The sequence below is a fragment of the Vombatus ursinus genome, unplaced genomic scaffold, assembly GCF_900497805.2.
Source record: "Vombatus ursinus unplaced genomic scaffold, bare-nosed wombat genome assembly UNPS02015411.1, whole genome shotgun sequence".
NCBI lineage: Eukaryota > Metazoa > Chordata > Mammalia > Diprotodontia > Vombatidae > Vombatus > Vombatus ursinus.
In genome coordinates, this window is record NW_020955189.1 from 1775456 (window position 1) to 1800228 (window position 24773).

General features: G+C 46.4%; 2 protein-coding genes across 2 annotated transcripts in view; one reads left to right on the forward strand and one right to left on the reverse strand.

Moving 5' to 3' along the window:
- The window catches only part of MAPK1 (mitogen-activated protein kinase 1), a 78672-nt gene that overhangs the window by 6915 nt on the left and 46984 nt on the right, over window positions 1-24773 (forward strand). The gene's annotated exons all lie outside the window — the stretch shown is intronic.
- LOC114032234 (60S ribosomal protein L38-like) lies at window positions 6521-7600 on the reverse strand. Its single transcript, XM_027847475.1, has 3 exons — window positions 7379-7600; window positions 7164-7229; window positions 6521-6583 (listed from the first exon to the last, which is right to left on the reverse strand). The coding sequence occupies exons 1-3, from the start codon at window positions 7598-7600 to the stop codon at window positions 6521-6523; spliced, it is 351 nt and encodes a 116-aa protein (XP_027703276.1).

The following is a 24773-nucleotide window of genomic DNA, read 5'->3' on the forward strand; positions in this document are numbered from 1 at the left end:
TCTCTCTCTCTCTCTCTCTCTCTCTCTCTCTCTCTCTCTCTCTCTTTCTCTTCCTATCCTCCCCTCTTCTCTCTCTCTACATCTTCTCCTTCCTTCCCCTTTCTTCCCCCCTCTCTCTTCTCCCCCATATTTGTATTACCTTAATTGTTCTTATAGCATGGTTTCTCACATCTCCTTCCTATCCCATCTCTCTGTCCCCTCATACTTTAAAGTCCAGTTCAGAAGCAGTTTGTCTCATGGGATCTTCTTTCCTCATTTCTCAGGCCATCCACAACGATCCTCTCTCAGACCTCAAGGAGCTTTTGCTTATTTGCCTCTCATGGGGGTACTTTAGTCTGTACCTCTTCCTACTGGACTGTAAACTCCCTGAGGTAAGGGCCTGTCTCCTACCTTTGTCAGTATTTGCTGCATTGAAATTAAAGAGTGAGTGCCAGAAATGAGTGGGCGGAATGATCGGACTAGCTTTTCTTAGTTTGTGCCAGAGTGGAAACCTTCTTTGAGATAGCAGCATGTCGGTTTGTTAAATGGCCACCCTGTTCCCTTCAGTACTGCCCAACGCTTTTCCATTGCCTCCTGTTTTAAGCTGGAAGAATTTCCCCTGATTTTCATCTTGTTCTCCCTCTGACAAAGAACGGTATGTTTTTTTCAACTGTAATCACTGTCTAGAAGTCATGTCTGGGCATTCAGTTCATTTAAAGTCATTCTTGGAGTTGCTTTCTGTTTATGGTGGAAAGAATATGGAACTTGGCTAGTGCCAAGAACTGAGTTCAGCTCCTGACACCGTCCCTGTCTGTGGCTTTGGATTGAAGGCCCTGAAGACAAATGATGCTGATGGCTTTGAGTTGTGTGGGCCACTTTACAGCTGAAGCTCTGAGCCTGAGCTTCCTCGTCGGGGAAGTGATTAACTCACAGATGGTGTGCAGATTAAATGACACAATGCATGTGAAAATTTAGAACAGTATCTACATTTCAAATACCTTACCTTTCACTCTGTGGGCAGCTGGGTGGCGCCATAGATAGAGTGCTGGGCCTGGAGCCAGGAGGCCCAGACTTCACATTCAGCCTTACTAGCTGTGTGAGCCCTTGTTTGCCTCAGTTTCTTCACCTGTTAAATAAATGAATGAGCTGGAGAAGGACATGGCAAGCCGCCTTAGTATCTTTGCCAAGAAAACCCCAGAAGGGGTCACAAAGAGTCGGGCATAACTGCAGTGACTCAGCAACAGTCTCTCATGCTAGTTTTTTGAGCCTAAAATTGACCAGTTGTTTGACTTGATCAGGCCTCTTCTGTAAAATGGGGGTAATACTTCTGATTTTGTGAATTTGTAGGGTTGCTGTGAGCAAAGTACTTTTTAGGTGGTTACTGTTTCATAAAAGGCATCAGACCTGAAGCACATGCCACATCCTCATGGACTTGACTTGTTGACCTACAGGTTGTTGTCAGGTATTAGCACTTTTTGTTCTGAAATAATGTCTAAGGCATTATGGTCTTGTTACTGGGTTCTGACTCTAAGCGTAATGGCTAGCTGGTGTTTACAGAGCACTTTACAAATCTCTTCCCGTGTGATCCTCACATCAGCCCTGAGAGGTAGGTGCTGAGGAAACTGAGATAGACCGAGGTTAAGTGATTTGCCCAGGGTCATGTAGCTAGTAGTGTCTGAGACTGGCTTTGAACTCGGGTCTTCCTAACGCCAGGCCCAAGGCTCTAGCCACTGCGCCGCCCAGCATGGTAGAGGCAGCATGACTTGATATTTATAGAGTGTGAGACTTAGTATTAGGAGAGCTCAGTCAAACCCTGCCTCAGATATTGGCTGCAGGATCATGGGCGCAGTCAGTTTCCTCATCTGTAAAATGGTCATAACAGTATTTGTGATACCTGCCTCACGGGAAACCCTCACTGCAGGCCTTCAGGCAGAGGCTGGTGGACCACTTGTCACATGGATTGTGGTGTGCTTCTTTTTTTGAGTGGGGCTTGGACTAGATGGCTTCTGAGATTGGAGATTCTGTGATAAAATTTGAGTTATGTAATATAAATGTAAAGAAATCTTAATCCTAATCTGGTTTGCCTTCTGTCTTGCCTGATGTTCAGCTTTCCAGAAAAAAAAACATAGAAAGAGGGAATGCGATGGTAACTCCCTCCTCAAACTTGCTATGAACGTAACTGTGGACTCAGTGGACCTGAGTTCGGATGTGGCCTCAGACACTTACTAGCTTAACTAGTCACTTACCTTCTGTTTGCCTCAGTCTCCTCATCTGTAAAATGGGGATGATAACAGTGCCTACCTCCCAGGGTGATTGTGAGGGTCCAATGAGATAATAGTTGTCAAGCGCTTAGCACAGTGCCTGGCACATAGTAGGTGCTATGTAAGTGTTAGCTATTATTATGTTGCAAACTCTGACTTTGTGTCAATGGGCAGCAATGGATGTATGTTAAGTGCTTTGTAGATACATATTTATTGGCTGGCTGATGCACGTAATGCCTCAGCCATCCTCGGGACTGTGCAGAAAATTGTTATTGCATTGAATCAGTATCATCCACATTTTTGCTGTCTTAATGTTTGTGTTACTGGCACCTATTAAAAGAATTTTTAATTTGTTGGGTTGGCCCTTTATAGCTGTCTTTTCTCAGAAACTACTTGAGAGGAGGTGTATCACATGTTGGCATTTGTAAGGCCTTTTAGAAAATGCCTTTCTCCCCCCCCCCCCCCCCCGGAGCAATTGTCGAGGCGCCCCCAGGCAGGGGAGCAGGGAGGCAGTAGTCAGAGTTGAGGTCAGATTTGTCTCTACCCATTTTCAGCTGAAGCCTCTTAATAGCGTAATAGAAATCTCTGGAAAGTGCTTGCTAGTATGGTGAAACAAGAAAGGTACTAGAACCTGGTACTGCCAGCAGCAGCTTGTGGTCGGTGGTTCCCAAGGAAAGGGGTGCAACACGAACCTGGTTGTCTGATTGATGAGGAGCTGGGCTTTGAACCCAGAAATCTCCACTCCAGGCCCGTCAGTGCACGTCCTGCTCTCCCACACGGCCTCCTAAATGTTGTGAGCAAGGATTCGGCACGGGCTCCTCAGGGCTCCACTGTAGGGCCTTCTAGGGGTGAAGGGAAGAGGATGCTGGGAGGACAAGAACAGTGGGAGTTTAGAGGGATCAGAACTTCTCAGCTCCGACTTTGCCTCCCACACAGTCATCTTCAAGCTGGAAAGGGTGGGGCCGATGTGGGAAGGGGACGTGGGGCCCCGATCTCAGGTTCAAGGACTCTTCTTGGGAGCTGGGAGGAGGCTGTTTCATCTAATCCAGCCTGTGGGAGTCCTTCTCCCGGCTTCCTCTCTGAGATCACCAGTTGGGATCCCGCTCACTGGTTTGTTGTTGTTGTTGTTGTTGTTTTTCTTTTTTTTCCTGGTGTGCTGGCATGTAGTGGTCAATCTGAGCCTTGGCACTTGGATTTCAATGCTGCCTCCCGCGGTCTGCGCCCCCCCCCCCCCCAGCCATTTTTTGTTCCTTCTGCTCCAGAGATCTTTCTCCTTATCAGAGGAAACAAACAACCTCCTTGTCTCCATGATTTGCAGTTGTGGCCATTTTGGGGTATTCTTCTCTCCTTGAAGCTGAGAAAGGCCCCCCCCTTATTATTCTTGGGTTTGCTCACAAGCCTTGATTTGCTTTGAACCCTGTACTTCCTTCTGATGCCCTTGTTCCTGGACCGTGCCATTCTCTTGTCTTCCTCTGTTACCTCTCCCTTTGTACAGAGTGTCTTAAAAAACAATGAAAATGGGTTAATGAGTTGTCTCCTTATTTATTTGTTCATATTAATTTATTTATAGTTTTCAACAATCACTTCCGTTAGCTTTTGAGTTTTAAATTTTTCTTTCCCTCCCTCCCCAAGACAATCTGATAGAGGCTCTACATATACATTCCTATTAAACATATTTTCACATTAGTCATGTTGTAAGGAAGCATTAGAACCAATAGGAGGAAATAAAACAGAAGGAAAAAAAAGAGCAAATAGTGTGCTTCGATCTGCATTCAAACTCTATAGTTCTTTCTCTGGATGTGGATAGCATTTTCCATCACGAAGCCTTTGGAGATGTGTTAGGTCCTTGCATTTCAGGGAAGGGCTAAGTCTATCAAAGTTGGTTGTCACACAGTGTGGCTGTTACTGTGTACAACGTTCTCCTGGTTCTGCTCATTTCATTCAGCATGAGACCATAAAAGTTTTTCCAGGTTTTGCTGAAGTCATCCTGTTCATCATTTCTTATAGCACAATAGTATTCCATCACATTCATATACCACAGCTTGCTCAGCCATTCCCCAGTGTATGGGCATCCCTTCAATTTCTAATTCTTTGCCACCACAGAAAGAGCTGCTATGAATATTTTTGTACACCTGGGTCCTTTTCCCATTTGTGTGATCTCTCTGGGATTCAGGCCTAGGAGTGCTATTGCTGGGTCAAAGGGTATGCACATTTTGATAGCCCTTTGGGCATAGTTCCAAATTGTTCTCAAATGGTTGGATCCACCAACAGTGCATTAGTGTTCCAATTTTTCCACATCTTCAATGAGTTGTCTCTTTATCCACAATTCTCTCTTTTTTTGGGGGGGGAGGTGAGGAGGGAGGCAGTCAGGGTTAAGTGACTTGCCCAGGGTCAAACAGCTAGTTTCTGAGGCTGGATTTGAACTCAGGTCCTCCTGACTCCAGGGCTGCTCTATCCACTGCACCGCCCAGCTGCACCCCACATAGGTCTCTTTAGACTAAGGGTTCTTAACCTGGGATCCACGAGCTTGGGGGATAGGGTTTGTTTTGTTTTTTTACTATTTTGTTAACAATTTGGATAGAAGTGGTTTCCTTTGTAATCCTCTTATTTTATGCATTTATAAACATTGTTGGAAGGGGTCCATAGGCTTCACCAGACTGCCCAAGGAGGTTGTGATACAAAAAAGGTGCACCCTGCTTTCAACAACCAGTCACCAGGTACCTCTTAAAAGCACCTACTATGTTCCACTGTGTTCCATGTTGGAGATACAAGCACAAAAGCAAGATAAACCCTCCCCTTCAAGGGGGGATAATCATAGATAGGTAACTGCAGGATAAATACAAAATACAAAATAAATACACAGTGGTGTGTGTGTGTGTGTGTGTGAGAGAGAGAGAGAGAGAGAGGGAGATAATACCTTGGAGCATCAAGAAAGGCCTCGTGAAGGAGGAAGTGTTTGAACCAAGTTTGGAGAGTTGGAGATTCCACAAAGTAGAACGGAGGAGGGAGAGCATGCCCGGCGTGGGGGAAAGCCTGTGCAAAACCATGGAGGTGGGAGGTGGAGTATTATGTCTGGGGAATAGGAAATGGGGCTAATGTGTAATCTGCCTGGAAAGGTGGAGCAGAGCCAGATTGGGAAGGGCTTCTAGTGCACAGGGGAGGAGCTTGAATTTCATCCTGGAGACAGTGAGGAGCCCCTTAAGTTTCTTGAGCAGAGGAGTGATGTGATCACACCTTCTCTTCACGACAGTCCAGCTGTGGGGAGGACTGACCGGAGAAGTGAGAGACTGGATACAGGGCCCAGTTAGGAAGCAGCAGCTGAGAGGTGATGAGGGCCTGGTCTAGGGTGGTTGTGATGGGAGGAGACAGAAGGGGAGGAAGCAGAATTGTCAGTACTTGGCCATTGATTGGATGTGGAGGGAGGAGGAGGATTCCTAGGTTGCAAGCCAAGGTGATCAGGAGAGAAATAGAAGGAATTCTGATTTGAAATACTTCTTACTGCCTTTTGACCACATTCTTTCCTTCCCTTGTGATGATAAAAACAACAGTCTATGATAGCTTGATGCCTTGTCTGACTGGCTATGACTGCGGCATTTTGTCCTCCCAGCTGGCCCATTCTGTCGTGTGGGAAGGTTGGGGTTTTGTTTTCTCCTCCGTCAGACCATCACTGGCTCGGCCACGACTTGGAGTTGTAGCTCCCTTTGCGTGATCTTTGCGTTTCCACCTGTGTTGTCAGTGACTAGGCGCCAGGCTCAGCTGTGTTTTCTTTTCCCCTGAATCTGTTCACGTGAATCTTCCCACGTTTCTCCGGATTCCTCAGTTGTTGTCTGTTACTGCTCAGTAATATCTCATTTTAGTCTCATTCTGTGATTTCTCCAGCCTTTCTACACTAAGTACACATCCTACTCTGTGCCCAGCCCTTTGTGAGGGCAGAGAGTTTTGACGGCACGTTTTGGTCTCTTGGGGACCTTCACTTTCCCCTCCGCCAGTGGGATTGCTCCGTCATGGCATACGCGGTTTAATCCTCTTTCTTGCGTGATCCCTAGTTGGAGTCCTGAGTCATCGGACTCCATGGCAGCTCCACCAGAGCCCATCAGCGTGCCAGCCCTGCTCGTCCTCGGCATCGCTGACTTCTCCAGTCTTTTCTCATCTTTTCCTGTTTGCAAACAGTGAGTCGTAACTTGAGAGTTCTTTTCAAAATGTTCACTTTCTTACTCGGAGTGATTTGGCCTATTTTTCACGTGGTCACTTACAGATTGCATTCTTCTTTGGGAATGTTTTCAGTGTTTGGCATGTGTGGAGGTTAGGGTTGCAGTGGGCCACAGCTGGGTGAGGATGTACACCTGGAGCTCAGGGGAGCCATCACAGACAGCAGCTCACCCTTTACTTCTTCATCAGTTTTCTCTTGGTGTCCTTGAATTTCATTCTGGAGACCCCTCCTACTTCCTGGACTGACTTTTCCTGTAAAATGTGAGTGCCTGGGATCCTACCTGGACTTCAGTCATTGGTCATTTACTGAGTCCTTGCTACTGTGCCTAGCACCGTGCTGGGGCAGTGAATGCAAAGATAAGAATGTGGTAGTTCCTTCCCTCCAAGAGCTTCCATTCAGTGGCGGGGGGGAGAAGAGAGACGTTTACACACGTAAGTAAATTCAGAGTAGATAGTTACTTGGGAAGGTGGGGGAGGATCGTGAAAGGCCTCATGAAGGAAGGAGGTGGTGCTTGATCTGAACTTTGAAGGAAGCTAAGGCTTCATCTCAGAGATAAGGTGAGAAGGGGGTGCATTCTAGACTTGGAGGAGAGCCTGTGCACAGGTGTGGAAGTGGGAGAGGTGGTATTGTGTGAACACCACCAAGTCGTCCTGTCTTCATTGGCAGCTGTGTGGAGCAGGGGTGGAGAAGAGAGGGAGAGACTGGAAGGAGGCCCATCTAAAAGTTGTCACAGCGGTGCTGGTGACAGAGGGGATGAGCGTCTTCCCTAGGGACGGCGGCTGTGGGAGTAGAGAGGACAGATGCTCGTGAAAGCTTCTGATTGGACAGGGGTGGGGGGAAGGCTTGACGGGGACTGGCTCCACGGTGCATGGCCCACCATGCCTACCTCTCCTCTCCTTTTCTTTTTTTTTTCCCTACTTTTTAATACAGGTAGAACATTGAATGGTTCCTTCACAGCCAAACCAGGAGGCAGGGACTGTTTAAGTTTCTCTGCCTTCTCTTTGTCTGCGATGACCAGTGTGTACAGGTACCTGCTGCAGCGAACCTTAAACTTCGCATTGCCCTTGTTTTTCTTGATCTTGACAGATTTGGCATCTTTTCGCCTGGCTGTGAGCGGGAAGTCTTTTATTTCCTCGATTTTTCGGGGCATAGCGGTGGCGGGATGAGGGCGTGTGGCCCAAGAGGTCGCACCACAGAAGAGATACTCACAACTGCCCTCTCTTCTCCTCTTCTTTCACAGGCCTTGGCAGGGAATGGTCCCTTTGCCTTTGAGGTTTTTCACCTCACTTTACCTCAGCAACGAGTTCCTCCTGGTTGGGTGCCAGCCCCCTTTTGGATCCCTCCACCTTTTGGAGGATGACATTAAGGCAAGTCTGAATTATCAGAGACTCTGCCCCCACCCCCCCCCCCGGGTTCTCTGGGTAGGGGCCCTGACCTCGCTTCTTGCTTTATTGAGAACATGGAGGGCGGCCATCTCCTTGCCTCCTTGGTGCTCCCCTCCATTCTCACTCATCCTCCCTTTTATTTTAGTTCTGGAGGAGGCGTCAGCTCACTCCCTCTGAGATCAATTCCTCTGCTGCTCTCAGTCGCGTTTTTTCCGAGGAGCTTGCCCCATCCACGGTTACGCCCTCTCGTCTTCGTTTTCTCCCTGTCCCTTGGCTCTTTCCCTGTTGTGTACAAACGTGCTGACCCAGATCCCCCCCCTTGGAGAGCCTCCACTTGGTTCTGCGACTGTCTCCTCCTTTCACTGCCAGACTCCAAAAGAATCGTCTGTTCCCGCTGCCTCCACTGCTTCACTACTCACTTCTCAAACACTTCCGATCTGGCTTGTGGTCCCTGGACACTCTTCTCTTCCTGGGTACCCACAGCCTTCCAGCTGCCAAATTCAAAGGCTTTTTCTTCTGGTCCTTGTTCCGCCTGACCTCTGAAGCTTCTGATACCAGTGACCTTCCCTTTCTCCTACACGTGTGTTTTTGGTTTTTTTTTTTCCTGGTGGGGCAGTCTGGGTTAAGTGACTTGCCCAGGGTCACACGGCTAGTAAGTGTCAAGTGTCTGAGGCCGGATTTGAACTCAGATCCCGCTGACTCCAGAGCCTGTGCTCTGTTACATACTCTTTCCCTTTGGCTTGTATGACACTGTTCTCTTCTAGTTTTGCGATTTCACGCCTCCTGTCTGTTCCAGGCTTTCCTTTGTTGTGACTTCAGGTAAGACTCAGCCTGGCTCTTAGCCTCTCTTTGCCCATCCTTGATGGAGAGGATGATTCTTCTCCGTTTCCCAAGGCACAGTGCCCAGCACTTAATGAAAGCTTAATATGCGGTTGTTGCTTGATAGACGGGAAGGGAGGGGAAGCAGATGTTTCCTGAGGTTTCAGGCCTGGGAGACTGGAAGGATGGAGGTATCACTGACAGAAATGGGACCACTGGATTCCCAGTGTTGGAAAGAGGAGGCAGTTTGTGAGAGAGGCGATGAGGCAGTTTTGGACATTTTAAAAAATTTTAATTTAATATTTCTCCCATTGATAGAATTTTTTTTTTTTTTTTTTTTTTGGTGAGGCAGTTGGGGTTAAGTGACTTCCCTAGGGTCACACAGTTAGTAAGTGTTGTGTCTGAGGCCAGATTTGAACTCAGGTCCTCCTGACTCCAGGGCCGGTGCTCTATCCACTGCACCACTACACTGCTCCCTGATAGAAGAAATCTTTTTTCTCTCTTTTCCTCTCCCCCTTATTGAAAAAACAGAAAACAAAAGAAAAACAAAACCTTGGCAATATATGTGTGTGGGTCAGTCACAAATTCCTACATTGGTCACGTCCAGAAAGTTTAAGCCCCAGTCTCCTCGCTGTGTCTATCAACCCTCTGCAGGGGTGGGATGTGTCTCTGGATGGAATTGTGCTTGGTCATCACGTCTGCCACACCGGGCAAGTCTTTCCGAGTCATGTGTCCTTGTAGTGTGGCTGCTGTATACACTCATCCCTCTCCTGATTCTCTTCATTTCGTTTTGTTGAATCAGTTCATACAGGTTTTCTCAGGTTTCTCTGAGACCATTCCTTTCATCATGTCTTACCACCCAACAGTATTTGGAGGCACGTTGCTGGGTTTGCAGCGGTATAATCTGATGGGAAATTGTAAGCCTAGGTACTCACCAGAGGGAACAATTTAAGGGTGAAGATGCAGTGGTGGAGGACTCCCCAGCTTCACGGAGGGAAGCAATTTATAAGAATTTGCCTTTCTTTGAATCAGGATCTTGAAGTCTCTTAGTTCATTCCCAACTGAAAACTGTAACAGTTCTGTTAAAAAAAAATTGTAAAAAGTCACACTTTGTTTTCTGTGTATCAGACTGAATGGGAATGAACACCAGCAAGGACTTCCGTAAGGCCCAGAGGGAATCAGGTCAGAGTGCAGCTGACCTGTGTTTCCTAAGACTGGTAAAATGAAGTATAATCATAGCATTCTGGGAAATGGCATTTCACTCGGGTTGTCTCTCTGCTCTCCCTCATAGCCTTCTGGAGTTGGAAGGGATTTTAGCAATCCAAGAATCTACCCTCCCACCCAGCGTGGTAGTGGCTTGTATAACCTCCCTGACAGGTGGTCTTCCAGCCAAACTGGGTAGATTTCCTTTGAGCAATTATGCCAAACTCAGAAAATGTTTACATAGAATATTCATTTGGGAGTTGAAGAAATGAAACCCTTGTGGGAGGTGACATTACAAATCTCCAAATCTGTTGATAGAACTTCTTATCTCTGTTCTGAAGGATAGCATGTTAAAAACGCTAGGGTTGGGAGGCGCCCCAGAACATTGAGTCATAGCTCACATTGATGTGGTGCTTGGAAGTTTTTAACGTGCTTTTAACGGCATTATCTTACTTGAGCCTACACCCCTGGGAGGTAGGTGCAATTATTATCCCTGTTTGCAGATCAAGAAACTGAGGTTCACAAAGGTAATGACTTGTCCTCGGTCCCACAGAGAGGTAAGTGTAACGTTCTCATTTGGTAGGGGGGAGGACGACCCACTTGGCTTCTGTGTAGTTTTAGAGAGGTGGGTCAGCCTGCTGGGTGGGTAGGAATGTGATCGTATCACCCCATTTGTCGGGACAAGGATTTCCGATCAGTCAGTCACGTCACATTTATTAAGCACCTCCTATGTTATGTACCAGGCCATGTACTAAGCACTAGGGATACAGAGAGGCAAAGCAGCCTGGACCCTGCTCTCAAGGTGCTCCCAGTCTAACGGGCGAGACGACACCCATCCAGCTTTGTGCAGGATAAGTTGGGGAAGGCGTCTAGATGAAGGAAGACTGGGCAGGACTCCTCATAGCAGGTGGGACGTCAGCTGAGACTGAAGGAAGCCAGGAGGTGGAGACTGGGAGGGTGAGAGTTCATGCCAGGTATGGGGGCCGGCCAGCGAAGGCACGTGAGGTCAGGAACTGGAGTGCCTCGTTTGAGGCTCATCGAGGAAGCCTGAGGATGTGGAAGGGAGTAGGGATATTCAGAACAAGAGCCCGGTCATTGCAGAATGGCTCCTTATGCTGATACTGATCAAGGTAGTACATGTGTTCTCATTTTACAAATGAGGAAACTGAGGCTCAGAGCATTCAGGTGACTTGTGTAAGGTCCCATGACCAGTGAGTGTCACATCTGGTGTGGAAATCCTTGTGAATCACCTGTCTTATTCTGTATGTAGTGTCGTCTGTACTACCTTTGTTGGTAGGCGCAGCCATCCTTAGCCGGGGTCTGGGTCTGCACAGCTGGAGGAGTCTTCCCCACCCCCAGCCCCAATAGACTAGTTAGTGTCACTTTCCCTTGGCCTCTGCAGCTGATGCCTCCCCAGTGGGGCAGCCCCATTGCTTGCTCTGACCTTAGCTCGCTCTTGCCTTTTTTTCTGGCCTGGGGGAATTGCCAGACTGCTGAGAGTGTGAATTGGTTACTTCTGGCTTTCAGGTTGGGCCTGGCCATCCTGCCCCACCTTTTCCAGTTGGCAATGCTGAGTGCTTCCTCCTGACCAAATGAATGTTTCTCCCAAATTCTGTCTGCCCGGTGGAAGCCCCTGGAATGAATCCGTCCCAAGACTGAGAAATCTGATCATCCCATGATTTTAGCTTGTGATTGCCGTGATTGCCGTGATTCTGTGACTCTGGTAGTCTTGGAGTCATCTCTCATTTGGCATCTGAGGTGCAGCTAGATGGCACAGGGAATAGGGTAGGGTCAAGGAGATGTGAGTTCAAATTCACCTTCAGACACCTACTAGCTGTGTGACCCTGGGCAAGTCATTTATCTTCTGTCTCAATTTCCCCAGTTGTAAAATGGGTTTAATAAAATGGGTATGATCCTAATACTCCTAGGCTTGTGATGAGGATCAAATGAAATAATGAATGGAAAGAACTTAGCACAGTGCCTGGCACATAAGAAGCACTATAGAAGTGTTAGCTATTACTTCTTATTGTTATTGTTAGCCTCCTCATCTTCATCATCATCACCATCATCATCATCATCTAAGAGGCTTTGCAGTCTGGCTCCACCCCCTGTTTCCAGGTTGATTACATAGTTCTCCCCCTGACTAGGTGTTTGTAGAAGACTTGAGCTTTCAGCCCATCTCCAGTACTTACTAACATGGCATCATGAGGATGGATTCTTCTTGGGTAAATGAGAGCTTCTGCCATGGGGCCTGTGAGGAAAGTGTCCTGTACGTGGTTCGGGGCTGAGGAGGGGCTCTCCTCTCCTCGGAAGACATTAGATGTGGCTGAGTCTAGGAACAGTGGGTGGAGGCTGCCAGGAGGCAAATTGAAAATTTAGACTTGGTTCAGAAAAAGTTTCTTAACATTCAGAGCATCCAGAAATGGCCTGGGCAGCCTGGCCTTGGTGCGGTTGCTGGAGGGCTTCGAACAAAGGTCAGGGTGCGCTTACTGGGCACGTCGGAAGGGGGATTCTTGTTCTTGTCAGGTTTGGCCGCTTTGGTCGCCTCCAGTCCTGAGGGCCAGGAGCCAAGGGGTGCTGTCCAGGAGAGATGTGTTCTTTCTTGTTCTTGTAGTGGTGTAGGAGGAGCCAGCTGGTATGGAGCAGGCATTGGAGAAATTTGGCGATTAATGGCAAAGAGAGAGAATGGGGGCTTTGAGAGCCCACAGGGTCAGTGACAGGTGCTGCTTTTTTTCCCTTAAAGATTAGGGGGCTCTTTCTGTGCTCCCCATTAATACCTTTCACACAGTAACTCTTTTTCTCCTCACCCACTCTATTAGCTGCTTCATCTCAGCCTTCTGACAAACGTTTATTGAATTAAATTTGTTCTTTTATGTGGCAAACCATCCCCCTGTTTCCATGGTAACTCAGTTTTAAAAAATAGCCATTGATGGGCAGCCTTACCAACAGCTTCTTGAAGTGTTTGCTTCTGCCCCATGGTTCTTCGGGACCATTTCTCTGATACCTTAAGATTGTTTTCAAACCCTGTTCCCCTTTGCTTTAGGTTTCTGCCAAAATGATTTCTTAAAAGATTTTTGATGCCTTTTTTTTTCCACTTTACTGTTATTTTCCATTAGGTCCCTCCCTCCCCGGTTGGCTAGAAATTCCTCAGATGACATATGCACCGTTCTGTGCCTTTAAGGGCCTATTGGACGTCTCAGACTGCACATCCTGTCGACATCTTAAGCTCAGCATGTCTAGAAGTGAATTTGTTATCTTTTCTCCCAAACTCTCCCTTCTTCCTCATTTCCCTCCTGTTGTGGCCGCCATCATCTTCGCAGGCAGTCAGACTCACGGCCTTAGTATCATCCTTGATGTCTGTCTTCCACACATTCAGCATTTCCACTGCGTGGCCACGTCCAGCTGATTCTGCCTTCCCAGTATTTCTTAGACATGTCCCTTCTCTTCTTCACCGCTGACACTCCTCTGGTACAGGCCTTCCTCACCTCAAGCCAGGGCCCGTACAGTAGTATTCTGCTTAGTTCCCCTGCCTCAGGCCTCTCCTGCTCCAGTCCGTCTTCCACTCAGATGCCACATTGAGCTTCCTAAAGAGCAGGTGTGACCGTGCCAGCCCTTACTCAGTAAATTCCATTGGCCCCTTATTGCCTCCAGGATCAAATAGAAAATCCTCTCTTTGGTTTTTAGCCCCTTCCTACCTTTCCAGTCTTTTTATATCTTACTGCTATCCATATAATATAATCTATGATCATTGATACAGGCTTTCTTCCAGCTCCGTGAACAAAACATTCCACCTCCGGACCCCATACCTTTTTACTGGCTATCCCCAGAGCTTGGAATCATCGCCACTTCTTGGCTTCCCTGTTGTTCAGTTATTTTTCAGTTGTGTCCAACTCTTCTTGAGCCCATTTGGGGTTTTCTTGGCAGAGACACTGGAGTGGTTTGCCACTTCCATCTCCAGCTCGTTTTACAGATGAAGGAACTGAGGTAAACAGGGTGAAGTGACTTGTCCAGGGTCACACAGCTAGGAAGTGTCTGAGGACCAATTTGAACTCAAGAAGTTGAGTCTTCCTGATTCTAAGCCCAGTGCCCTGTGCACTGTGCCACCTGGCTGCCCCTACCCCCAGCCCACTTCCTTCAAATCTCTGCTAAAAATCCTACCTTCAGAAGCCTTTTCCAGTCGTCCTTAATGTTAGCGCTTTCCTCTTAGAGTATGGCCAGTTTATTCCGTGTCCGGATCTTTTTGTTTACATAAGCGTTTCTGTGTTGTCTCTTTCTTAGATTATAAGCTTTTTGAGGGCAGGTACTGTTTTTGCCATTATTTGTATCCCCAGAGCTTACTTGGAACGCAGTAGGTGCTTAATAAGTATTTGTTGGCCGACTTTGACCCCTTCTCTTTAACTTTTATTTGCACTATTAGCTAAATCTTTTTCTATGTATAGACTTGTTAGGCTAATTACAGTGTTAATCTATTAGAATGTAAATAGGAAACTGACTTGCTTTTCTCCTGTGTCCCTATTTCTTAGCATAGTGCTTAGCACGTTGAAGAGTTGAGTAATATTTTTTTTCATTCCTTTATTCCCTCACTCTGTTGCCCAGTAATTGTCTATCGAAAGTTTGAATTAGCTTTTTAATTTTAAGGAAGTTACTTAAGCTGTCTGGGCCTTCATGTGTGTGATTGAATTGTGTTATATAGGCTCTAAGGTCCCTTCTTATGATAAAATTAGAATGTGATTAAAATTATAACATGATCTTGTTGCTCAAGGATTCAGCGAACCTGCTTGTCTTCTTTGTAAGATCACTCTGTTCGTAATGTTTAGGTTGGAAGTCTTTTTTTGGAAGGGATAATTACAGGTAGGGTACCAGCTAGGAGGCTCAATGACAAATAACAAAGGCCTGAACTGTACTGATTGTAGTGGGAATATAAAGGAACAGAGTTTGATCACTGACTGAATGTGGGAGAAAGAAGTCAGCGATTATGCTGTTTCCAACTGAGTCATCAGATGAGCAGTGGAGATATTGGCAGAAGTAATTGAGCTGATTACAGGGTGATAGAAAAGGGGACAGACACCAGAGGACATTCATGATAGAAATGTGTCTAGTAATTAGTTGTAAGTGTAGAGTTTAGGAGGCAAGGATTAGAGAAAAAAATTGGAGGGTCGTCTGCCTAGACTGGGAATGGATGGCTCTCTAAAGGAAAGAGAAAAGAGACGGAAGGAAGCTGGAGTTGAGCGGCCTTGTCAAGTCAGTATTTACTAAGAGCCCGCTGCGTGCTGGGCACTGTGCTAATTGCTGGTGATACAAAGAAAATGGAAAACCAGCCCTTCCCTCCGGAGGGGCGCTCTCACCGTACTGGGGATGCCACTTGCCTCTATAAACAAGGTAGGTCCAGGGAGGCTTATTTGAAGGTTGGGGTGATGGAGCGTGTTCTTAGACAGAAGTAAGGGAGCGAGCGATTGGGGCTGGCCCTGGCTGCTTCTGCCACACCATCGAGGAGGGTTTGGATCCAGGGACAGACTCTTATCTGTATGCAGATCGTCCTCATTAAAGTATGGAAAAGTTCCTCACAAGTAGGCAGCCTGTGAGCCTTTTCTTTGGCCTGCCTCCTCAGTCTCATGGCCTCCTTGTGCTTTGCAGTGATTGTGGTCAAGGAAGACAGGACCTGTCAATATTGACGTGACTGTCATCTCGCTAAGTGTGAAATTTTTGTGTAACGTCCAAGGGGGTGACATTCTTCTCAATCACATCAGTATTGACAGTTTTGCTATAAATACTATGAGAAGATAAGGAGCTAAATGCAAGGATGGCTCATGGTTTCATTGGGAGAGGCAAAAAAAAGATGGTGGAGCTGGCTTTATTGTCTGTCCAGAGGCACCAAGAAGCATAATTTCGTGGGATACCTTTTTGTTTTCTTGCATCGTTCATTATGAGCATAACCAGAAACACAAAGATAGCATCTGATAGGTTCAGTGGATAGAGCCTGGAGGCAGGAAGACCTGATTTCAAGTCTGGCCATAGATATTACCAGCTGTGTGACCCTGGGCAAATCACGTTAACGCTGCCTACCTCAGTTTCCTCATCTGTAAAATGGGTGTGTCAATAGACCGCCTCTCCCAAAGTTGTGAGGATCAAATCAGATTATGATTGTAAAGCCCCTAGTTCAGTGACTGGCATGTAGTAGGCACGATATAAATGTTAGCTGTTATTATGCAGCACCATCCTTTCAAGGAAGTAGAGAAAGCTCTAGGACCCTTCAGATGAAATCAGTACGTGCCTTAATACTTGGCAGCTTCCATGCAGAAAAGGTGGGGGGGGGGAAGAGCAAATATTTCATTTGATAAAGAGCAAAGAAAAATTAATGGATAAATAAATTTGTGTACTAAATAAAGAAAATTACATTATGTATATTATGTTATGTACTATATATATATATAGATACCTTGTGTGTATATGTATACATACACTCACATATGTGAATGATAGTATCCAATTAAAATATCTCCTACCTGACCTATTTAAACAGGCTTTTGATGAAAGGGAAAGGATAAAAGAACTGATATCTCTTGAACTTGGCAGTGTGGAATGACGGTGGGAATCGGAGTCTGGAGATCAGGAATTGAATTCTGTCTTAGATAATTCCTTGTCGTCAGCTCTTGGGGAAGTCATTTCTCCTTTTTAAAGCCTATGTTCTCGTGCACTTGTTTATCTCACGGGGCCAGTTATTCTGAAGAAGTGTTTGGCGTGCAAACTTTTAAGTTCTGTGTAAATAAATGGTGCTAGATGGCATTCATCTTCCCGAGTTCAAATCCAGCCTCAGATACTTTTTAGCTGTTGTTGACCCTGAGCAGATCACTCAACCCTGCTTGCCTCAATTTCCTCATCTAGAAAATAAGCAGGAGAAGGAAGCGGCAAACCCCTCCAGTATCTTTGCCAGGAAAACCCCAAATGGAGTCACGAGAATCAGACACGGCTGGAATGACTGAACGGCAGCAAAGGAGTGCTGAGCACGAAGAGTTACAGCCTGTCTGCCCCAGCCAGCGAATAAGTGCCTGGTGACCTTTCTGAGTGGGCAGAGATAGCACTCTGGGTCATGCTGGCTTGGGATATGAACTCCTTTGCCAAAGTAGAGAGTCATGGTGGAAGATGGAGTCACCCTGCCTTTTAGACCAGCTAACCCCAAGAACTTTTGAGAATGAAACGGGCAAAGACGGCAGAATATCAAAGTCATCGAATCCGGGGGGAGCTCAGCAGCTGTCCAGCCATCCTCTCCATCTACCTACCAGTGCTTTGCAGCCGCCCAGTTCATCCGCTGCTCAGCTTGCCTCTCCCTTTCCCCTCTGAAGCCGCCCATTTCACTCATTGGCAGCTCATAGAGTTGGGAGGGTTTTCCAGACATCAGACCTGTATTCGCCTCTTTTCAGCTGTCGACACATTACTGCTAGTCCTTGCCTCTTGCTGTCAGTAGAACGTCTAATCTCTCTTCCGTGTGGCTGCCCTTCGAACACCAGAAGACAGCTTTCAGGCCTTCCTGTCTCCCTCTAGTCCATCTTCTCTTCTGTTGGCTAAATACCCCTAATTCCTTCAGATAATTTCTCCTGGATGGCAGGAATTTGGGGGCCTTTCCCCTTTCTGGTGGTTCCCTTCTGGACGTTCTCAGCTTAATATCGTTCCTCCAAAAATGCTATGCCCAGAACTGAACCGTAGTCATTTGGCTACATCTGGTGTGACCAGAATGGTGTACAGTGAGGCTACTGCCTTCCTTGTCCTGGAAGTTATGCTTCTCTTAAGCCATCATATGAAAAAATGGGAAGAGATCAGTCAGCATTTCTCAGGGGAACAATTACTCCAAAATGCCCTAGGGGCCTCAGCGTTTGGACTCTTAGCCTTGCAGCCGTCTGTGGGCTCAGCCAGACAAAACACGTGAAGTTCTGGGCTGTACGTCCTGGAAGTGACGCATGCGTGAGGGTAGTGAAGGATCACTTGGTTCTGGTTACTTCCCTCTGGACTTTCTCCAGTGTGATATTGCTGTTCTGAAAATACCTTGCCCAGAACCGAACCATAGGCATCTGTCACATCTAGTCTGACCAGGATAGAGCACAGTGGGAAAGACAAGGGAAGACAATGAATGATTGGGAGAAAAGTGGGCTGGATTACATCTGGGAAATGTCACAGCAGTTTTCATTGAGCCTTAACCAAAACCTCATGTTTTCAGCACCTGGGTACTGGTAGGGATGCATTCTGTGGCTGTGAATCTTGGACCACCACCTCCAGAGAAGCTAAATCTGGAGTTGCCCAAAGGACAGTGGAGAACTAGCTATATAGTGAGTGTAATAAGCAATTGCTGTGTGCAAGAAACATCATACAATAATTAATCGAGGAAAAGTGTGCTCAGGAAAGGTTGGCCAGCCACTTAGTGACCAGCGGGAAAAGAGGAAGGATGGCCTTGATGCTTCAGGTACTGAAAAATGCTCAGAAGCCTAGAGGAAGACTTCTGCTGTCAGGTTTGACCCCCTCTGCAGGGTTTATGGGCAGGCAGGAAGGGATGATACGGATTGAAGTCTGCGCTTTGGAGGGAGGGTCTACATCAAGGAGGTCACAGCTCATTGGATTATCCATTTTTTCCACAGAGATAGAATTTGAACCCAGTGTCTATTAAATTATTGAAGGAGTGAGGAGGATTTGGTTGAGATTCTAAGTATGAATTTGTTGTGAATAGGTCCAGGGGAGCAAAATTGGCTTTGCTTCAGTGGTCCAGAACAGCAGAAATGGTTGGCCTTGAGGCCTATCTTGGGGAGGGCTGGATATAAACACTGTGGTGTTTGTTTTAAGGGATCGTATCTCTATGGCCAACTGTCACCAGCTATAAATTCCTTGTTGCACTAAGGGTTTCAGTAACTCATTCCAAAGGTATGTACTGTTTAAAATAAAATAAATACACAGAACTGGGCCCTCATTTTAGGAAATCCAAAGCAGTTTATAGGCCACGTGTATATAAATTCATTAATAGATTGTAACCTATTCCTGAAGGATAGGTGACAAACTAGCACCTTCAGGATACTCTGAAACTTAACATGTCACATAAACGTGGCCTCGCTCTCCTCTAAGAGCTGGGAGATGGGATTGATTGTGGGATGGCCTGAGAAACGAAGCAGTGCTGTCGTAGGAGAAGCTAAAAGACCCAGTGCCCCAAGAGATTTCATGGAGGGGAAGGAGAGAAGGTCTATCCCATATGTGCCGTCAGGCTCCTGTTGGTCCTAGAAGGCACCCCCATTCCTTCTTGATGAGAAGTACATTGCCTCCTCCTCCTCCTCACAGAAATGTTCCTAGACTTTGTGTTTATCTTTACTGTAGATGTGGTCTGTCATATTGATGAGTTTGGTTACACATGGAAATTACTTTTGGGGATGAAATTACTTTTTGTTTAAAATAGAGCCTCACTACTACGGTTTACAGAAAACAATTTATGTTCAAGCACCAGATCTTTAACAAACTGCCTCTGTTCACCTCCACTGAAGCCTTGATAACTTCCCGTAACGGGCTTCTCCTGACCTTCTTCTGGCTAAAGGGGGCTTTGGGGTTGGTACAGGTCCCATCAAGCTTGGTCACTTCCTTTTGACTTAGCAGACTCATTCCCCTAACTCGGGCAGAGCCTTCCTGGCTGGAAGAGAATGCAAACTCACCTTACCTGCTGGCCCCAGGCCACGCTTCCCACCTACTCACCTCAGAAGTCTTGCTGTGTTCTGGAAGGGTCATTTCTCTCATTCCCTAGACTGGAGTCTCTTCCTTGGCCACCATTCCTCTATCAGTTTGGTCTGGCCCTGTTAGGATGTCAGCTCCTTGAAGGTTCGCTTTGCTGTTTGTATCTCCAGGGCCTAGTACATTGCCTGGCACATAGGCACTTGATGGATATTTTTAAATTCATTTTTCTTTCATACTAAACCAGTCATAATAACAGCGGCCAGGATGTATGTAGCGCTTCGGTTGGTAATGGCCTCTGTGTCTGCCATTGAAGAATCATCTGGGTTCAGTTCTGAGAGGGTTTAATCAGAGGCACCAGCTATTAGAAGGTGATTATCGTTGGATGACAGCCCCTCATGAAGACTGTTTCGACATGATGAACAGGGGACTACCCTCACCAAGGCAACCACAGCCTCTGGCTGATCCCCAGTTTCTTTCTGTGGCTTTGCTGATGCCCACCATCGCCTGCTCCCTTTGCTGTTCACCCTTTCTCTAGTCCCAGATGTAAAGAAATCCTTCCTCCTGAATCTCAAAGAACACTTGCCCAGCCTTGTGTTTTTAGAAGCCTGCCATTTTAACATCCTGGCATTCCAATACAACAGGAAGTAGAAAGTTAGAGGATGACTCCTTATGGGCACTGAGGAGAGGCACCAGTTTTCACAGAAAATTTTCGTTGGCTTGAAATTGATGGAACCATCGAGGAAGTTTTTATAAAGAACTCGGGGTCCTACTGCTAGCAGGGTGTGGCCTTTCCTAATGGCAGTGGGTCTCATCACACTGGTGAGTGGCGTTCCTCTTCCGGCTGCCTTAGAGAGGTCTGAGCTGGATGCACTTTGGTAGGCTGGGAGCAGGCTGCTTCCTCGCCGGTGTGTGCCAGCATGACAGTGTGTTGAAATAAACATTTGGTGCATACTACAGACGTTTTGTTCTTTCTTTGAAAACAGTTTTGTGGGGATGATGGAAGCAGAAGGGGGTGTGGATCTGCTTCTCTTTAAGACAAGGTAACCAGTCTTTGAAAGCGATGTCAGATGTCATTAATAAATGTGATGTTTTCCAAATGTCTTTGGATTTGTTATGGGGATTGTGGAGAGTACAATTCTAGTGGTATTGTGGGAGTCTAGCAGGAGCTGTGAGATGATAGGGTTGAGTAGAAATGTCAGCTCATGCAAAGGCACTGGCCGTCAGGAACACTGGGATTCGCTGGATGAGAAGCTGAATTTTGATCAGCAGTTCACGGAGCATGCGGTCCTTGGTCTCCCTTCTTTTTCCTTCCAACCCTAAGCTCTCTCTCCTTCATGCTTTCCCTTATCTAAGCCTCCTACTATCTGGGACACAGAACATTGATCGCTTCATTAAAATGGTAGAGCCCCCAGTCTCCTGTTGTGAGAATTGAGCTCATTCCTGATTTTAAGAAATAAATCCCTGATTTATGGATTTCCCTTCTTTTCTCTATGTGCCTTTTATTTTCCCTTTCTCCTTTCCTCCCGTCTCCCCGGTCAGAACGTCGGACACCGCACCATGCCTTCTCCATCTCCTCCACGGCCCCTCGTTCCTCTCCCCTGGCCTCCTCCTGTCTTCTCTGCTATAGCCCCAGCCACCAGTTCCCTCCAAGCGCTAACACTGGCTTCTCCTTGCCCCTTCCAGCACATGCTGGTGACACGTGGCGAGCTTTCCGGATGGCATACGATGAAAAGGGCTGGCAAGTAGCGAGTCTCTAACGGGATAAAAGGAATTTGTTTTACATTGCTAAATGTTGGCTTTTTTTTAACTGGCAATTTACAGTTATAATTATACATCGCTCCCCCCTCCCCCCAGCCCTCTACCTAGTTTAGCATCTGTTATGTAACACTACACCACCTGTTCAGATGAACAAGGAGTTCTTGCCAATTTGGACACGAAGACTGTGCTTTCATGAAGTTGCAACTTCATTTTTCCCCATTGGCATCTCTCAGCCCCAGGTTGGCCATTGCCAAAGGTCTGTGCAGTGTCTTTCCTTGGGGCCTTGGAGCTGTGCTCTGACCAGAGCTGAGGAGATCTAACATTAAGCCATCTTTCATCTGACCAGCTCATCCTGAAACCTGGTTCTTCTGGCCACCCTTACATACACCCATTAGGGCTGCCTCCTTTCACAAGATCCTTGTTCTTCCTGCAAGGCACAGAAGAGAGACCTCTTCTTGGGCCCGGGCCCAGAGGGCAGGTTCTGTGGGCAGGAGGTCAGCTCTCAGGACTGAGGGAGCACGAAGGAGTTCTTCACATCTGAAGGTGAGGGGGCCTCCTTGGACATGCGGTCAGTTAGGACACGCTCGCTGAGAATCGGTCTCCCCGCTCACCCGGCCTTCTTGGCTGTTCGTGGCCAGTCCCTGGCCACGTCCTTTTGCTTCCACCTCGACAGAAGAAAATAGTTTGAATGGGCCAGGATTGGGGCTGCTCCTCAGCTGCAGTTTCCTAGTCAGGTTTGACCGTGTCAGTCCCTGGCTCCGGAAACTTCATTTGACCCCCGTTGGTCTCTAGAATAAAACAGCCTCCTTAGCCTAGCACTTAGATCCCTCCAGCTCTGGCTCACCTTTTCAGACTTCCCCCATTCCATCCCAGCTGCCCCCCCTTCCTGTTTCCTGGACTTGGGCTCCATTGCCTTTCTCTGAACCTTTGCTCAGGCTGCTTTGTGTGTTTAGAGCACCCTGTTCTCACTTCTGCCCCTTAGACTCCTCAGCCCTCTGTCCTGAATCCTTCCTCATGTTATCTTGTATGTGAGGTGGGAGGAGGAAAGTTTATCTGTATGTCCCCAGCGTATAAGAAGCACTTTGAAGATACTAAGTGTGCGTTCAGCGCTTATAGCATTGTATTAAATGTGTACCTCTTAATTGCATTCAGAATCTAATATGCTGCAAAGCCCATGCATTTTTACCATGTGTCTTTTCATTGCCCTTTGGATGATTTATAATGTAACGCTTTTCTTTTTCTAGCATAAGGTTATTTAAGTGTTCTATTTCTTTCTGTTAATCTGGGCAATTTATATTTTTGTAAACATTCATCCATTTCACTTAGATTGTCAGATTTCTTGGCGTATAATTGAGTAAAATAGCTCCTAATAATTGCTTTACCTCTTCATTGGTAGTGAATTTACCCTTTTCATTTTTGATATTGGTAATTTTCTTTTTTTTTTTTAATCAAATTAACCAATGGTTTATCTGTTTTATTTTCATAAAACCAGCTTCTAATTTTTATTAGTTCAGTGATTTTCTTATTTTCAATATTTTCTCTTTTGATTTTCAGGATTTGAAATTTGGTGTTTAATTACGGATTTTTAATTTATTTCTTTGGTATTCTTGAGTAATTCTTTACTACATTTCAGCTATTAGCTGTGCAAATCCATTTTCTTTACCATGCAGTAAAAAAGTGTTGTTTAGTCGTGTCTGACTCTTAAGTCCATGAGGTTTTCTTGATACTGGAGTGGTTTGCCATTTCCTTCTCCAACTCATTTTTACAGATGAGGAAACTGAAGCAAACAGTTAAGTGCTACAGAGCTAGTAAGTGTTGGAGGCCAAATGTGGACTCAGGTCCTTCTGATTCCAGGCCTGGCACTCAATCCGCTGTACTACCTAGCTTCCCTCAGTGAAGTGAGACACTTGCAAAATTGAGTAAGGGTAGCACGCAGAAAGCAATGTTAATTCTAGTTGTTGGATTTCCTGTCTAATTTCTTAGGTAGGAACTAGGTATTTCTCTGGGATAGGCAAGAAGTTTCAGAAAGTCTTTGGCACAAAAAGACAAAAGAGGGTGAAGAAAACAAAGGAAAAAGTGAAGACATCCTCTTAAATTTGACTGGCTTCTGATCTTGTAACTTCAGGTCCATTTTAGCACCTTGTTAAAAGAGGAGGTTCTGGGCTTCAGCATCAGTCAGTAGGCGTTATTAAACTGGGGCAGCTAGGTGGCGCAGTGGATAGAGCACCAGCCCTGAAGTCAGGAGGACCTGAGTTCAAATCCGGCCTCAGACCCAACATTTGACACGTACTAGCTGTGTGACCTTGGGCAAGTCACTTAACCCCAATTGCCTCACTGAAAAAAAAAAGGAAAAGAAAAAGGAGTTATTAAACCACGGCTTCCTTTAAGGATGCTGGGAGGTGATTCACTTGTTCCCAGAAGACTCTGGCTTCCTCCAGTCTTCGTTAGGCATTCCCATCCCTCAGCAATGCCTTTGAGACTGCCATCTTCAATCCCAGAAGGCAAGGGCCCCATTTATCCCACTGTCTTCCTCAGCACTAATCAAGCTGTTTCATGGATATCAGTGTTTCCTTCCCTTTGGCCTCTTTTAGAGAGAAAATTACCAAGGCCTAGAATGCTGCCCACAGGTAGGACCTGGGATTGGAGGAAGGGTAACAAAGAGCAGCTGCTGAGTAGGTACCTACTGAGGAAGTCAGCCCCTTAGCATGTTTTTAAAAATTGCACTTGCTTCCGTGCTTAAGCCACCTGTGATTTCCTGAAGGTAGTGACATTTTCCTTCAGCACAAAACAGAACCCTGTTTTCCCTTAGGTGGTCTTCATGCTTTCCTTGTGACCAGCCTCTCTGTTGGGCTGGATGACCAGTCCTTCCCCTGGCCCATACAGAAGGAGACCCTACGCACCCCAGAGCACTGACTAGCATTGACCTCTGGTAGGTAACTGTGGCTGCTGATAGGAATAACAACAACAAACGTATCACGCATACATACGTACATATATATTATTATATATATTTGCTTTAAGGATCGCAAAGCACTTTACACATCATCTCATGATCTTCACAACAACTTTGGGGTGCAGGTGCTACTATTCTCATTTTACAGATTGGTAAACTGAGGCTGGAACCGCTTAAATGACTTTCCTAGGGTCACAGAGCTAGTAGCATCTGAGGCTGGGTTTGAACTTTGGTCTTTTTAACTAAAAAGCTCTATCCATTGTGCCTTCTGGCCCTCCACCCTAAGATGCAGCAGCAGAAGACTTTACTGAAAATGCAGTAAGGTTTTTATGGTTCTGAGTATAATAACGTTGATGTGGCAGGGCCCGTTCTTTTAATGTTGTCCACTGGATGAAGTAGAAGTCATTAGCTTCCACTTGACCAAATCTAATCTTTTTTTGTTTTTTCTTTTTGCCTCTGTGTGTGTGTGTGTGTGTGTGTGTGTGTGTGTGTGTGTGTGTGTGTGTGTG